At 42.6% G+C, this 17,632-nt stretch overlaps 1 protein-coding gene across 6 annotated transcripts in view; it reads left to right on the top strand.

Annotated features, from left to right (window-relative positions):
• The window catches only part of CALD1 (caldesmon 1), a 205,095-nt gene that overhangs the window by 113,183 nt on the left and 74,280 nt on the right, over positions 1 to 17,632 (top strand). Inside the window, exon 1 of one of the 6 annotated variants that reach the window (XM_019959112.2) lies at positions 12,960 to 13,195. The exons of the other annotated variants lie outside the window; for them this stretch is intronic. Coding sequence (XP_019814671.1) covers positions 13,143 to 13,195 — 53 coding nt within the window. The 5' untranslated portion in view covers positions 12,960 to 13,142. Of the gene's footprint in view, positions 1 to 12,959; positions 13,196 to 17,632 lie in introns of those variants that run through there. 6 annotated transcript variants of the gene reach the window in all.

Consider the following 17,632-nt stretch of genomic DNA (forward strand, 5'->3'; position numbering starts at 1 on the left):
AAACATTCCTAATATATGTATGTTTTCTGAGCCAGCACCCTCAGAGTATATCCTGGCTGCCCAGGGAGTATCATTGCTATGGAAGCTCCATGGTTTATGAACTGAACAGGATGAAGCTTTTATAAAATTCAAGGCTGAGGCAGGATGGAAATTCCTAATCCTTTCATTTCTAAGTGTCTTATACCAGAGGCACGTGAATATAAGTTCTATCTCATTGAAACATTTATCAGAGCGATGGTAGTGTGAACTAGGGAGACGTGCCCTTTAGAAAGGAGTTAGTTTTCGGTAAGAATGGTGACTGAAGCCAGAATTACTGCTAGGAAACATCCTGGCATCGTGTTGGGTTATGTGATCAGAAATTAAGACTCTCTTCCCTGCATGCTCAGGAAAGAGTTTAGAAATTCAAATCATTGAACTCAGACTTGCAAAGCACCACATCCAAGAGCACACAGTCAGTGGCGGCATTAAGTCTGGAAACTCTGTCATTTACTTTAGTTTCGGTGCTCTTCTCTCTGCATTGTGCTGCGCCTGACCCCTCCAGCTGCCTCTAACTCCATGAAAGAAAGTACCTGTTAGATCAATGATTAAAGAAAAAGGACCCTGTATAAAGGTTGAGCAGATCTGGGCTTCCTCAGCAGTAAAATAGAATTAACACTTCTCAGGGTAGCGGAGAAAATGAAAAGACATATAGACAAATACCATCAAAAGTGTCAGGGGCTGCACATGACAAACGCTTATCAGGTAGAGATGCCTGTATGATTCATTTAAGTCAAATTCACTTCCATTTAACTCTGTGTGTTGTGGCAAGTTTCCTTCTGGTCATATACTGTGTTTCAGACCTTCTGGTCATATAATGTGTTCCAGAAGAATGTTCACACTTCACATTCTGCTGTGTTATGCTGTCTAACTGGCCCTCGGGCATTCAAGTCTTTCAAAAATCTGACTCAAAGAAAACGCTGTAAAATGTTACCTCCCACTCTCCCCAGAGCCTGTCACCCCTGGAGAGGCCTTAAGACCTCAAATGCAGATTAAAAGATACCATTTTTATCTTCCCTTTCCTAGTGGTGAATTGAAGAGAAAATTCAAAAGATTTTAAAATGATGACTTTATCCCATTCAGAATTAAATCCTGCTGTTAGGTCACTTACCTGTCTGATTTTGCATCTAAGTGAGCAAAAGCCCTCAGGCTTAGAGGGATTTTGTGCTGCTCCACACCACTGTCCTTTCCTTCTGAAACTCTTATCAGTGGTGAACTCTTACCTTGAAGCCCCATCTCAACAGTCATCCTCTGGAAGAGTCCCCAGTCAAAGTGATTTATTTCCCACCTTGGGTTTCCCGTAGCACTTTTCTGGTACAGTAATTATTATCACCCATTTTATTTCTTATTTGTTCACATGTCTGTTTCCCCCACCAAACTGAAAGCAACTCCAAATCCAAAACTACATCTTACTTTTATTTCCCCAAAGACTCATACTCAATGCTGAAGAAATGAATGAAAAAACAGCTACTTCAATTTATATCTGTGTACCAAGGCAGAACTTTGCTTACTTCAACAGCTATTTAGGGACTTCCCTGGTGGTCCAGTAGTTAAGACTTCACCTTCCAAAGCAAGGGGTGTGGGTTCAATCCCTAGTCAGAGAGATACGATCCCACGTGCGTGAGGCAAAAAAAAAAAAAAAAACCCAAAGCATAAAACAGAAGTAATATTTAATAAATTCAATAAAGACTTTTTTTTCTTAATGGTCTTTAAAAAAAAATAAACTTTCGGGGGGACTCAGAAACATTGGTGGCCTCTGGAGTATTCCCTGAGTACCAGCACCATCCATACAGTGCTGGAGGTTCCATCACTCTCCTGACAAACCACTGGAATTCTGACTTCCTGTTTTTGTCTCTAGAGATAATGAAGAAACTTACCTCTTGTATTTCTCTGATTATTAAGGATAGTGGACTTCTGTTCCATGTAATTTTTGACCATTATGTTTATTTAGTTGCCTCATGAAGGCAAATGATATTAATATGGTAAGAGTAGATTCCCTTTGAGCTTCCCTGGTGGCTCAGCAGTAAAAACATCTGCCTACAATGCAGGAGACATGGGTTCGATCCCTACATCAGAAGATCCCCTAGAAGGGGAAAATGGCAACCCGTTCCAATATTCTTGCCTGGAGAATCCCATGGACGAAGGAGCCTGGCGGGCTACAGTCCGAGTTGCAAAGAGTCGGACACAACTGAAGGGACTTAGCAGCAGCAGCAGCAGCAGATTCCCTTTAGCTGGCCTATTTGCTCTAATACTCAAACTCTTAAGTGTTATTTGCAATTAACATGTGCATTGTGAGACCAGATAATCATTGAATTACAGGGTTCGTACCAAGCTCCAAAGAGTCCAACAGTGAACAAACTATATAATCAAAAATTTCTCTAATGAAAGACCAAGTTTGTGGTCTAGAGGAGTAAACTTCTTCAGCTAATCCCAGGAGGATGGGCAGAAGTAGATGAGAGTTAGGGTCAACCTCAGATGAGTATTTACTAACACTCTTTCTGAAATAGAGAGTGTTTAACACACAAGTTGGGTCTAAAGTTTAGACTCTAAATAGTGCACTGTTTTCTAGCATTGGGATGTTCTACCAAGGGGGAAAAAAAGAATAGAGAAAGATGTTAGAAAACCCAAGACTTTTAAACCAAGATATGGACAGTTAACTTTATTTTCAGTGAAATGGAAAACTTTTTGTTTTTATTAATAGTTTATACACATCCAAAAGTAGTGTTTGGAAGAAAGAAGAGAAGCATTTATAAATAAATGTTTATTTATAAGTAAACTATTTATAAATAGTTATTAATCAAAACTCTAAGATTCAGATTAATTTAGTAAACATTGGCTATGATACAACACAGTAGGCACTAGGTTTCTTAATTATAAAAGTATAACCTTTGGTTGATTAGTTACCCTAAAATTTATAATTAAAATGAAGTTAATGAACCGGAACACCCAGAACAGATAGGCTTGGAAGCATTATAGAATAGTCTCAGAATTGTATCTTTTAATTTTTAATTTAATTTTTAATTCTTAGATTCACTGAAAAAGAGTCAAAAGGAAAGATAATTTGAAGTTATCCTAGAAAGACACTGAATTCTAAAATACCTATGGGAATCTCAGATTACATCAGCCTTCTCTACTTTGAAACATAGTTTAGAAAACTGAATGCATATTTCAGGTTACTGGCTTTCAGATTTGACTTGACTGAATGCTACTTTTTATATAAGTATCATCCACTTTATTTTCTTTGTTGTCTTCATGAGGTCTTAAAAAGCTTTCCAGATGGCTTTTGACTTCTAAATAAGAAAAATGAATATGATTTTTTAAATTAAATGTTTTCACCAAAACCCCTTCCCTGTCCTGTTCTGTAAACTAATGAACAAAATGGAGCTCTATTTGTTTTTCTTGCCTTGGTCTTAATAATATTTTTATTTCATTGCTCAATAACTTCAAAGTAATATAGTGTCCTAAAGCTGAAGAGCTTCCTCCTAGTCTACTTATAACCTCTTGTCTCAAGGCATATCATAAAGACACTCAAAAATTATACAAAAGAACATTTCTAATACATTCAACACGTGTCAAATTACATTAGGTCTCCCAGATGTAAGCAAATGGAATCTAACTGCAATCTACTCTATTAGTCAGTCTGGACTACTGTAGCAGAATGCCAGAGACTGGGTGGCTTAAATAGAATTTATTTCGTGTAGTGCTGGAAGCTGGGAAGTCTAAGATCAAGCTACTGGCAGATCTGATGTCTGATGAGAGCCCTCTTCCTGATTTGCAGTTGGTTGTTTCCTTGTTGCATCTTTATACAGAAGAGAGAGACAAAAAGCAAGGCTTCTCATGTCTATTCTAGTAGACTAATCCCACTCATGAGGATACCACCTTCATGACCTAATTATCCCCCAAAGGCCCCATCCCCTAGTACCATCACATCCAGGGTTAGGATTTCAACATATGAATTTTAGGAGACACAAACATTCAGTCCACATTCCTGATGGTATCAGTAAGTCTGGAAAAAGAATGGGTTAATAGAAGAGGTCTGCATGGGTGCCAGGTCCAGGGTTGGCACTGGGTATCTAGGAATATCCAGATGAGTTAGACCTTGACTCTCAGGGTTTGTTCATTCTTGTGATGTGATAGATATTTTCTCCACTGAAGGAGATATTTCCCCACATCTCCCCTTAGTTTGGGTGAAATCTTCTTTATGGTGCTCTCCCTTCCCTTTGTTCTGACTCCATGTCATAAATCAGTCTCTGGTGAATGAGACTTCCTGACACTCTGGCGTGGAATTGGGGGCATCCTGGTTGGGAAATAGGAGCTCCCCAGGCACTGAAGAAGGAAATCATCCATTCTATCTTAATTAACTGGCCTTAACTGGGCATTCTGATGCACACATCAGTTTCTCGTGAGTCTGTGAGCCAGTCAGTCTCTTTGAGACCTGTCCATCCTGAGAACTCTCAAGATTCAGTGGCTGGGGCAGCAGAGCGTCTAGAACTTGTACCATGAGAAACACTCTGAAAAAGACCTGGTACTATCTGGCCTTCTTCATGCAGCATCTCTAGTCCATTGCTGTCCCCCTTTAACCCAGAGAGCAAATGATGAGAATTATTTCAGCATCTGCCATATGTCTGACACTATTTTAGGCTGTATCAGATGTCAAAGAGGTGTTAGGAAACATCCCTGCCAGAAAACAGGTGAGAAGAGGTATAAACACGTGAACAGTGAGTAAATAAGACTCTCGTATCCATTCATCGATTTCTATCTATAGAAATAGATATTTCTATAATACTAATTCATGTGATCTGTTAATCGCAAAATAGGACAGTACCTTAAAAAGTGTCATTTATGTAATATAAATAGTAAACACTACCTCCAAAGTATCCAAAACACACAATGGGTTATTTCTCTAGCAATAGGAACAAATAGATATTTTAATCCAGGTCTGACCACCTAATAAAGAAATCAAGTTTTTTTCAGACCTTACATTGTATCTCTGGGAAAAAATCTGGATTTGATTCCAGTTCTGAAAGCCATGTGTAAATTTTATATCCAGATGCATAAAGTGGACATTCGAAAATCAATTTATGGTGTGGAAATCTTTAGATATTTGAGCAAGAGTGATACACACTGTGAATTCCGTGGCTTATGAACTACCATGCTTCCTTTGAAGATGTGACTTTTTCCCTGCACCAGAATTATATTCTGAGTCCCCATGATAGTTTCTTAATTTCCTTCACAGTTTAATTGTGTCTATATGCAAGAAATCTATATTCTAAAGTTATCACCAAGGGCCAAATCCAGTTTCCTACAGGCAGAGACCATATCTTTCATGTACACACTTCTTCCCTAGAATTATATAAGGTATATATTATTATTTTCTGAGACCAGAACCAGGGGTTTATAAATGTGCACTAGCAACCATTCATTCAAGAAACTGATGTTAGAACCCTACTATTTCCAAGCACTGTCTTACTGTTTTAAAAATGTGTTTCAAGCTGGAGGGTGGAGGGGAGTTGGAGGCACAATCTTTTTAAGATAGTAACTTTTCTTTCCAGGAAAAGAAAGTAGTGCAGCTAGCTAGAGCCCTCAGATTTTAAAAAGAGCTTAGAGACTAGACCTAAATAATTGCTGCAAAAGAATTTAAACAGAAATGGAACCTCACAGCAAGTTAGCTGGAAGGGCTGAGTCACACATAACACAACTATTTCTCACATGCAAGCAAGAGTGGGCTCGAACTTTCTCATAGCTCCTCCTAAGATGATAGATTACGAAGAAATAAAGTCAAAACTAGGAAGACTTTATAGAGGTGGAGCCAGACACTGGTTCTTAAAGAATCACTGGAAATTTAAAAGGCTGTTTTAGGGAAAAGGAGAAAGAATAGCCTCATTGGGTAAAGGCAGAACACTTCAGGAGATATTGGGAAAACGGTGGCAAATGCCAATAATCTTTTCACTGAACCAAAGTCTCCTTTATGATCCATGTTAGGGTACATTGCACCAAGGATGTTCATGTGCTAGATTGCCGATGGGTACAGCTGGAGGTCATGATTTCCTAAGGGGACGAATTAGTAAGGTAATGCTGGGGTTCAATGTTTGGCCTTGAGAAGGAGAGAATGCCCTCCTTTTAACTGAATGGTGGGGTCTTGAGCAGAGGACCTACATTTCACCGTGAAAATACAGAAGCATCAAGGCAGACTGAAATGATGTCTCACTCCCGTGCACCCATCCTGTTTTATTCTAGAACCAAATACATACTAGGGTGGCATTGATGGTGAGCCCACTGGGCCAGCCGGGAGGAGAAGAGGGGAAGAATAGTTCACAGGATTAGATCTCAAGAAAGCAGATTAGACAGACTGAGGAGGAACACTACCTCCTGAAAGGGAGAAAGGGAGAAGGTCATCCTGGGAGAACCCATGGCGCACTGAGTGACTCTGAAAGTCTTCTTTCTTTAGCTGAATGGTGAGCACACAGATGTTTATTATAGTTTCTTACTCCTTGTAGTTTGTCTAAGATTTAGAATAAAATGTAATTTTAGAAACGTACAGAAACCTTATAACCGGCACCCATATATCCTCAATCAGATCTGCCTATGGATGTCAACAAAATGACATTACTAGTGGTATAATTCTTAATGATCCCTGCTGATGCAAGACTAACTCCACCAATAACTTTTTTTAAGAAAAAGAGTCCTTCTGTTTCTAGAAGTCTGATTCAAAAAACCTAACAAATGGTGCATTCACCCACCATTTGCAACCTTCTGTGGCTCCTGCCGCTGATTCCCTGCCACAGTGAGGCCCTGCCCCCACCCTCCACCACTGCCCTGGGGCTTACTTGAGACCCTCCATTTCCACGTCAAAGATGCTGTCTCACGCCCTTACTACAAACTTTCAAGTTTCCAAAGTGGTCCTGCGTTTCCTTCACTCTTCCAGAATTCCAGAACGGCTGTGGTTATAGAAGTGTGTGTGTTGGGGGGGAGGGGCCTTTCCTCTGCCCCTCTTTGTCACCAGGCTCCCAAAACTCAGCCTAGACTCAGCAAACATCTTGTGGTTTTGGTGAGTGGTTTCCCTTTTAGACTCAGAAAACACTTTCCGCTTCCCTGAAGCCCACCTTGGTCCTCAGGGCACAAACAGGTATGGCAATAGGTCTTAGCTCAGGGGCCAATTCCAAGGCATGGGATAGCAGACAATGCGCCAAACCTCCATATGGATCAGCTCCCTAGACCCCCTTCACCACACAGTCACACCTGCCCAGATGCATCTCAGTTCCAGTGGTGGGCATAACTGGCTCTGAGGCTGGGCCACCAGACACATCAATTATCCTCTCATTTCAACTCAATGACAGAAAAAAACAAATTAACTTGGTCAAGGCCATTATTTGCTCTTTATGAAGCTGTGTGCCCTAATTTACTTATGCAGCACATATTACAGAAGGGCTGCTCTATGCCAGACATTGTGCTAACTGGGGTGAGAGGATGGGGTATGACCTCAAGGAGCTCACAGCCTAACAATGGGAGGTAGAAATATGTAAATATACTCGGAGTGCAGTCCAGGGCCTTGAACTCTATGCTGCTTCAAATAGATCATTAGAATTCCCAGACATTGAAATGTAGGTGTATATATGCTCTCTGAAAGAGCATGTCCTCCTTTCTTGAAATCATATTTTGTGTTTCAAGCAGGAGGGCAAGAAAAATACTATAAAGAGTAACCTGAAAGAACTGAAAAATGAGCCTCTGGAAATAGTATGAAGGACTTCGTATGAGGGTAATTAATAACAACAAAAATAGCTTAACATATAAATGTAGGAGATAGATTGACTAAACAACAAATCTGGAGGAAAAAAAAAGCCACCCTGGATTTAGCACAAAAATTAATGAATGATCTCTATAAGAGATGCTATTATCAACGTGAAAACAATGTTAGGATGTGTTAACAGGAATGTGGCAGGCAGTGCTGGGACTTCAGCCAGCCACATTCAGCCTTGGTCAAGCCTTTATTATGTCCAATTTTGGTTTCCCATTTGAAGAGTTGTTAAATTTCAGGCTGATATTAAAAGGATGGAAAATAGGCATTGGCATCTAGCCTAGAAAAGACGAGACTGAAGGATGACTTAATACCTGTGGCCCTAACAGAGATAAGTGGATTTCTATTTCAGGCACAGGAAGTCTAGTTCAATCACCGAATAAATTGAGCGTTTAAGAGTGATTAAACACTGGGACCTTGACCATGGGATGTCACCTTAGAAGTAGAGGACTTCAGCTGTGCCACTTTCAGAATACCGTTCACTCTCCATCTTGCATTAATATTTTAGAATGCATATCTTATCTCCCTTTGGGACTGCCCTTCTTATCTTTGGAGGCCTCATGGCTCTTAACTCTATGACTTGCTTGTAATAAATATCCAAATAGTGTTAGGTAGGGGGAAGGTGCTGGAATGGAAACTATATGGCCACCATTATGAGGTAGACAAGAGAATGTAGCAGCCCAAGCTGTGTTAACAGGCCTGGAGTGAGACCAGAGAATAGTTCAGAGAATTGTCTCAGCAAAGGCTGTAAACATTCTTGTGATGGACAGGGTGCTGCACTGAAAGACTATGAGGAGGGGAAAATGATGACTTTCTAGAACAGTCCATACAGCCCTCTACCCCCTCCCCTGCCCAGCCCAACACACATTCCACAGTGGGAACTACAGACTTTAGCTAAGACATGATATGGAAGGAGAGACAAGGAAAATACTGGATGGTAGAGAGCAGAAGAAAGAAGGAAGAGTAGTCTGTAATTTCTGCAAAAGGAGATGGAAAAGGGAGAAGCATTTCACAAGAAGGTTTCTCAGGAAAATCTGTTAAAAAAGCAGTAGTCCCAGGAAAAAACAAAGCAATATCATTTAAGTGAAACATGTTCAGTACCATTCAGGGAGGGGAATGGGGAGGAGGGTGATGCCTCAGCTGTGGAAGAAAGACTCTGAGAGGCCACAGGAAAGGAGGAAAGATGTAGTTAACCCCTTCGCTCCTGTTCCTGGTTAGCGGCTGTCTAGGCAAGATCTTTTGCCTCATTCTAAGAGTGTAGTGTCTGAATTTCTTTACAAGAAAAACTTTCTTCAAGAACTTTTTAAAACATCCTCTTTAAATTACTTGAATGGTTGCCTCTCATGTGTTTAGATATCCTTAAGTTGTGTTTCTGTAGGAGGTGTGTATGTGTCTGTCTGTCTTGGGTGCCTTAGGGTAGTACACAGGGCACTTCCCACATACCTCTCTTTTCCCTAGGGAATTGCTCCAAGGTAGAAGCTGTTCTTAAACAACCATTGCAGACCATAAAATCTGGAACAGATCATGGAGCTCCTACCTCCATGAAGTAAAGTTATTTTTAATCATATTTTATTAATAGAGGACCACCCTGTGGTGGGAGCTTATTTCTTTCTATAGCACTGACCTCCTTAAAACCTTCCCAGCCCAGAATCTCTTTAAAGAAAAATGAAACAAACTATCTAGAAATGGAGGGTGCTATCAGTAATTTCCTTGATGCTGGAAAAGATTGAAGGCCTGAGGAGAAGGGGACAACAGAGGATGTGATGGTTGGATGGCATCACCGACTTGATGGACATGAGTTTGAGCAAGCTCTGGGAGTTGGTGAAGGACAGGGAAGCCTGGCGTGCTGCAGTCCATGGGGTGACAAAGAGTTGGACACAACTGAGTGATTGAACTGAACTGATTAGTAATTCAAGAGTGACCCAGATTTTCATTTCCACTAGTAAAAGAGGCCAGAAATGTCACATGTATGAGGCCTACTCTCTTGCTGAAGGATGACTGGCCCAGCTGTTCATAGTACCAATGAAGGATCATTACTTTGGCTCTCAGAGACACCAGTTCTGGCAGTTGGACCCTGAGTACCTGTATCTGTGCTACACAGTGAAAGCACATGTGCTTGCTGGTCTCTGCAGAAACAGACGCTGTTCACAAATTGCTTCTGGTATGTTCTTTCTGATTCCTCTCACTTTGCCTCTCCAGCCCTGGCGGCTGGACCTCAGAGGGCTACCTGGAAGCAGCTGCCTACTCCAACCCCGCTCTCGTCTTGTGAGTCTCTCATCTTCCTGCCTCTCAAATGCATCCAGTCTCCCTCTCATTGTCCTCTGTGCTCTCCCTCTTCCATACTGGAGTCTGACCGAGCCCCAGATTCATTCCTCTCTTTGCTCTTGTCATGTTAGTACCCTATTAGGTAGCAGGAGTTACGACATCCATTAGTTTTACAAACTGAAGACAGACAGCTACTTCCCAAACACATTCCATTAATTACAAGGGGCCAGCTACAAGAGTGCATGATTTCTCTCTTTCTATCTGTACAACTAGGGAAATAACTCGGTGGATATCTTTTATATAGCTGGCCATTAGCGTATTTTCAGTGCATGAATGTCAGCATGTTAGTGGAAAATTACTAAATTCTTGCTCTTTTCTATGTGTGTGTGCATATGTGTGTGTGTGTGTGTGTGTGTGTGTGTGTGTGTGTGTATGTGGAGAAAAAAAGTCTGGCCTGGAAGAACCACTGAATTTTTTCCAGGCTAGTCGATTTTATGAATTTATTCTGATGATGCCAAAATTATAAGTGCCACCTCAAAATTGGAGTGGGAGTGGGAAACAGGAAATCAGGAGGTGAAATGTATTCCCAAGGTCAGTTGAGTCCCATAAGCAAATGCATTGGTTTTCTATCACTGCTGTAACAAAGAACCACAATCGTGGTGGCTTAAAACAGCACAAACTTACTATCTATTGTTCTAGAGGTACAGAGTCCAACACAGTTCTCTCCAGGCTAACCTCAAGGTATAGATAGACAGGGCTGCATTCCTTTCTGGAGGCTCTAGGGGCAAATCCATTTCCCTGCCTTTCCAGTTTCTAGAAGCCGCCACATTCCTGGATTCCTGGCCCCATGCTTCTATCTTCAGTGCCAGCAAGGTCATCTCTCTGGCCACTATAGCCATATCTCCTCGTGACCTCAGCGGGAGAGGCTTATCTCATTGTAGACATTTTGTGACTAAGAGTGAGCACATCTGGATAATCCAGGATAATCTCTCCACCTCAATGCCTTTAACTTAATCACATCTGGAAAATCCCTTCTGCCGTGTAAGGTAACATATTCACAACTTCTGGGCATTAGGACATTGGATGTCTTTGGGAGAAACATTATTCTGCCTGCCACAGCAAATCACTGAATTTTAGAGGAAAAAAATTAAATGGGAAAAATATGATAGAAAAAGGAATGGCAAAATGCCTCAATGCATGTATCTATCACAGCTTTGGAGCAATAAACTCAAACCAAGTCAGTATTTTATTAAAGCCTGTTGTGTAATCTCTAATTTTATGAGTGTCTTGTGCACTTTAAGTAGTCTATATACATTGAGTGATAACATACATAATCAAAGGGATGTTTAAAGGTGTATATTCATTATGTGTGTGTGTTTAGTCGCTCAGTAGTGTCAGAGTCTTTGCAACTCCATGGACTGCAGCCTGCCAGTCTCCTGTGTCCATGGAATTCTCCAGGCAAGAATACTGGAATGGGTTACCATTCCCTTCTCCAGAGGATCTTCCCTACCCAGGGATCTAATCCAGGTCTCCTGCATTGCAGGCAGATTCTTTACTATCTCAGCCACCAGGGAAGCCCATTCTTCATAGTATACGGAGATAATTAACTTTAAAATTCATTAAACTCTATTACTCTATAAACTATGACTTTGAGAAAAGCATAGGACTTAAGCAGAAAAACAGCCAACATTTTCTAGTTAGTGAAAGTGAAGAGAGGATTTAATCTAACTAAATTAAACTTCTTTAAGTTGAGCACAAGAGTACCTGCTTTGGTTCCTCCCCGTGACATGGGATGAATTTTTGAAATACTCAGTGCTTTTGCATCCATGTTTGCAATGTGAAGCCATAGATTGCAAAGATTTTTTTTAAATCACGTGAAGGATGTGAATCAATGTGTGAAGGGGACTGTTTCTCCTGCTATATACCAAAAGAATCATCTTAACCTTACATTGTGGAGATCTGAGTCGTTCAACTGATTTAACAGAAAGCCAGTCCCATCAGTATCTTGGTGCCCCAGCAGCAATCTGTTCATTGCTTGTTAGAGATGAAGAAACACATTCACAACTCAGGCCTACACGGAGTGTCATCTCCAGATAGAATCAACACCACCCCCTCCACAGGGGCTGGAATCTGGCTGCTTTCCAAGCTCTTGCTGACCAGGCTCCCTTGCCTGGCCTGGCTGATGAGATCATCCCACCAAGTGCCACGGGGGCAGACCAGGCCCGCTGTTGCAACATGTTCCTTCCTCAGGCTGTTGCCTTCACTTCACCAAATGCCCTGTATAACACAGCATATCTCTGATCCACTGGCTCTCTTCCCTTTGCTTTTGTATGCATTTTTATATCATGCATCTTCCCCTGAATAAAAGGGATAATAGAGGTTTCTCAGATTTGATTTCTCAGTGGGAATTGTTTGCTTTGGAAGCCACCTACACCAATTCTAATTGAGAACAGAGCTCAGAAGGAGGGCCTGAGAACTGCACCCGGATGAACTTTTTGGTGGGCTGATTTCCGTTGATTTCTTTAGCATTGGACTGTGTATGTGAGTGATTCCAGGGTCGACTGTTTTACAAAAGCCTGGGCACGTGGATCAATCAGTGTCTTTTTCTTTAACTAGTTCTCTACCTTAGAAGGATTCTTTGTAATTGATCATATAAAGTCTTCATCATGAAAGCTACTGGGGATCCTGGGCCCCGCTGTCCAGTCATAAACATTGTGGAAATCACGAAGCAATCTGGGCCCTTTACAACCTACGTCTAAACATGATGAGCCTCTATTAGAGAGATTACAGTAAAAAATAACAATCAGCTCTCTGATGATCCTGTGCGGAGGGAAAGGGTGGGGAGGAGTAGATTTGGCAAAGGACAAGCCCAGACTTTCGTCACAGGGACAGACCAAAGTGTTAACACAAAGGGAGAACCCGGGAGCATCCCGCACACTGCATTTCAGCCCAGATAACATGGCACTTCCGCGGGCCGGGTCCACGCCCTGACCGCCGGAGGGTCTCAGCACCTCTGCGCCCGCCCGCCGCCCTTCCAGCTGCAGACATGCTCGCGGGATCCGGATCTCAGGGAAGACGCAGCCTGGCCGCGCTCTCCCAGTGAGTGCTCGCTTCACCTCTTCGGGGGTTTCTTCTTCTTTCTTATAAAGGAATTGCTGTTTTTAAAATGCTTTTTAATTGTGGGAGTGGGAGGAGAGAGGAGAAGCCAGGAGGCAAAGGAAGGCAGTGAGTATGTAAGTTTCAGACCCGTATGGAACTTTTTTGGTCTCAACTTGGTGGTGGTTCTGATTGGTTTTCCTCGGTTCCATTTTTTGGGGTGGTTCGTAGACCATTTGCGGGGGGTTGATACCTAGGCACTGAGTTTTCTTATTCCAAATACCGATCCACAAAGCATCGGGTTTCTAAAGATCTGCTGTTAATTTAGACCTGAGCCCTCTGCTCGGAATTATCCATCTGCAGGGCTCAGAGACTTTGGCTAAAGCACACATTGCCCAATCCTTAGAGTCAACAGCCCAAAGCCCTTAATACACTGACCATCTGACTGTGACAGAACAAGACCCAGAGCACATGCTATTGATCAGAGAATTGTTCAGATAACAGGCTCCAAAGTTTAGGATCCTGGAATCTTAGAATGTTCAAGCTAGAGGGGCCCCTAGGGCTGTTTGCTGAAACTCTTTCCTATAGACTGAGAAACTGGAACCCCAAGGGGCAACTCCTCTCACCCAAAGCCAGACAGCAGTCAATAGCGGGGAAGCCAGTGTCTTTGTACTTGCAGGCAAGGGCCCTTTTCGCGCTGGCGTTTATGAGGTTTGGAAAACTCTCTGGGTCTTGGGAAAAGGTACCGCACAAGAGTAAGAACACCAGATGGCCTTTCAGTAAATCTGTCCCATTTTTGAAAGTTTTGGCATCGATTCAGCATGACAATTGTTGTTCCAGTCGCTCCAGCATTTGTGTAACAGTTCATCAAATAAACAGGAACTCAACAGGGTCCTAAAAAACGAGACCCACGTCCACTGCATTGGCAGATCTCTTGGATAACCAGTTTCTTTGCGTGTAATCACTCAAGTGTGAGAGCGAAAAGGGGTGTCAGAGCTTATCTGTATGGCTATCAGACTGGTTGGGTTTTTTTTTTTTTAGCAAATTTACTGTTAAGAGGAATTCTGTTACATAAAGGAGATGTTCTGATCAAATGGGTGGTTTTGGATCTAGAGCTTCTCTTCACCGCTGTAGTCCCCATTGCTCATCACCCCCACTCCCCATCCTTCTCTACCCCACCCCACTCTACCCACTCCACCAAAACTTCCTTGGAATCCTAGGTGTCCGTGGAATTTGAGAAACCCTCCAATTGTGTTCAATGGCTCGATTTCCAATGAGGAAACTGAGGCACATGGGGTAAAGGGCTGGCCCCGTATTCACAGCTGATCAACAACAGAGCCTGGAATGCAGGGCAAAGAGCCCAATCTGGGCGGGGGGGGGGGGGGGGGGGGGGGGCGGTGTGTGTGTGTGTGTGTGTGTGTCAGTGTGAATTCCTGGTCCTGACTCTTCCCGCTTTATCATGCCCTTGCTTCTATCAGTTTACTTTCTCCATATCTCTCTCACTCTTATCTACTCATCTGTCATTACCTGAATTTCAGCAGTTACTGCCCCCCTCCCCCCCACACACACACCTGGACAGTTCTAATTGCCTCCTATCTGGTTCCAGCTTCAGTCTCTGTCCCCTTTCTGACCGTGTCCCCTCCGGCCCTCCCACCCCTCACCCTTGAAGATAGAGCTCACTGTCTTCCACGTGGCATTCAAGGTTCTCCACAATCTGCCTTTTGTATCCCTTCCCATTCTGACTGGCCCCTGCTCTGGCCAAATCAGATTACTCACTGGTCCCCAGATTCATTACATAAAAGCCACCTCCATTCCTTGGCTCACCCTATATCTTATGTGGAGAACACTCTATAAGCCTCAGTTTCCCCTCCGAAATGGAGGAATTGAACAAGATTGGGGCTTCTGAAGTGTTCTATGGACACCAAGGGTTCCAAGGAAGTTTTGGAGTGGGTAGGGTGCGGTGGGATAGGGAAAAGACAAGGGAGTGTGGTGGGAGGTAGAGGCAATGGAGAGACGGGGTGTGATTGGAGAGTACAGTAGGGATGAGCGGCTCTATCTCAGGTGCTTCTGACTCCATTCCTGTCCTTCAGGGCCCTCGTCAAACGCTCCCTTTCTCCACAGGGCTTCCTCCGCTCCTCTTTTGTCTCCACACCACTAACCTTTGTTGTCCATCCTTCTATTATTAGCTTTAAACTAAAGATAGTGGTGAGCATGCCTGTCCTCTTGCAATAAATGGTAATTCACTTGAGGGTAGGAACTATTTTGACTCTTTGGACCTTCAGCTTCCAGCGTGGTGCCAATCAATGATCAAAACATATTCTTTAACTTTCCCATTATTGGATAAATCAAACTCAGTTCATCTAAGTTTACACTTTTCATCGGAGTCATTTGAACACACCAGAGCTTCTGGACCTTCTGCTTGGGAAGAAGTTTTAAGTTAAATGCCAAAACAGATGCCCAACTAAACGATTTCTAAATTGCTTTGCATTTGCATCAGATAATTTATCTCAGTTTCATCACCTACGGAGCAAGATTGGAAGTATTTCTTTTATGAGGTACATTAAGATTCCTAAATGCCGAGACCTACCCAGGGTCATGTTATTCTCAGGGGCAGTTGTGAATGGTTTTTCAGTTCTTTCTAGTTTTCAAGGTGCTGTTTAATTTGTTCCTGGTACGATTATTGAGAGATTCTGTCACTCGCGATCTGATATTTTCACCACTTACTTTCTCATTTTCCCAAAGGCCAGGTGAAATCTTCTTGAGTCAAGATATGGGGTTTCCTGTAGATAGCCATGCTTCTGTCACTTTTGTAACAAACGTAGAAGGGTATATAAATTTTTAAACCATGATACCAAAGAAACGTAGGAAATTTTTTAGTTCATGCCACCGTTTTCTGAAGAAACTAAGTTAAAAACATGACAGGGAAATAAGCGTATCCAGGTCTAGTGGTTCCACTCACTACTCACAGTAGCCAAGACTATCAGGAAACCCCGTTTGTTACAACTGTGTTCAAGGAAAAAGTCAACAGTCTGGGCAGAGGAACATTCAGGCGTCTCCTCTCTTACCAAGTAAAGGGCATGTACATTTTGTGACTTTTGATTTGTATACCAAACCGGCCATTTTTGTTCACTTTGGAGTTCAAAGTTTGGCTTTAAATGGTTGACGTCACTGGACCTCTTATCTGGTTAAGGGTAAAATTACCACTTTCTGTTAGTAGATAAAAAATAAGAAAGAATGGCAGAGAAACGGGCAGTTACTCTTTGCCAGTATTGGGCACTCTGTGAACGATGTTGCTGAATTTCTGCTGGAATGGTGACTGTACCAAATCTTTATGGAAATGGTCTCGATTTTCTTCATGTGTCTTCCTAGCCACCTGGCCACAAGAGCACTGACTGGGTGCCTGGTGGCAACAGGCCTTTCTTTCCCCCCTGGTTGATGCAATTTGCATTGCTCACTTCTCTTTCACTCTTCTTACCTCTAACCTATTTCTATCCTTGACATGAGCGCTGACTTCCTACTGATTCTCACACCCCCCTCCCCAGTTCCCCCAAAATGGCTTTGCAGAGGCCAGGCTAGCTGAGGCCAGAGGAATGGGGGCTGGGGAGGTGTTCCTCTGCCATCTGGAGGCTAACATGCCTCTGGCATTCCCAACTGGACCAGTGAGGATGCCTTTTTCCCCTGTAGAAATGCAGTTTCAATTCTCAGTACTAGCTTCAGATATATCCTGGGTTTTAAAAGGTGGTTGTGGGCTGGCCCGAGATCCCAACTGCCATGTATAATAATGTTTGAAGTTCCAAAAACCAATTTGCAAATTAAGGTTTTGGAAACAAGCTTTTCATAAATGTAGGACTGCCTGAATTCATTTCCAAGCCTAATTGAGTTTTTAAGAGGAGCCTTTAAAAATCTGTAAACCTCACTCATTTCCATGTATTCATTCAACAAATATTCATTGAGGGTTTCCTGTGCCAGTTAGTGCTGCTGGGACTAGGCACTAAGAACATAAAAAAGAACAAAGCACAGGCTCTGGCTTCAAGATTATCTAGTCTTTTGACCTCCCGCCCACTGCAGGAATGCTCCTCTGTTCTCATCCCACACCCACCTCCCAGCAGACACACATCCCCCGGTCCATCAGGGGGCTGCCATCAGAACGGACAGACACCTGACCAGCGCTAGCTGCGTTTCCCTGTTTTCTCTTTCCTTCTGACCCTCTGAAATGAATACTGGTTTCTGTTATACTTGAGTATAAACTTAAATACAATAAATTTATTTTGTGACTCAGTATGTCAGTGACTCAATGGACACAAGTTTAAGCAAATTCTGGGAGATGGTGGAGGACAGGGAAGCCTGGGCTGGTGCATGCCATGGGGTCGCAAAGAGTCAGACACGACTGAACTGACTAAGTACACAGGCACCACATATATATACCCATATATCTATTCG

Source organism: Bos indicus, chromosome 4, assembly GCF_029378745.1.
Source record: "Bos indicus isolate NIAB-ARS_2022 breed Sahiwal x Tharparkar chromosome 4, NIAB-ARS_B.indTharparkar_mat_pri_1.0, whole genome shotgun sequence".
Taxonomy (NCBI): domain Eukaryota; kingdom Metazoa; phylum Chordata; class Mammalia; order Artiodactyla; family Bovidae; genus Bos; species Bos indicus.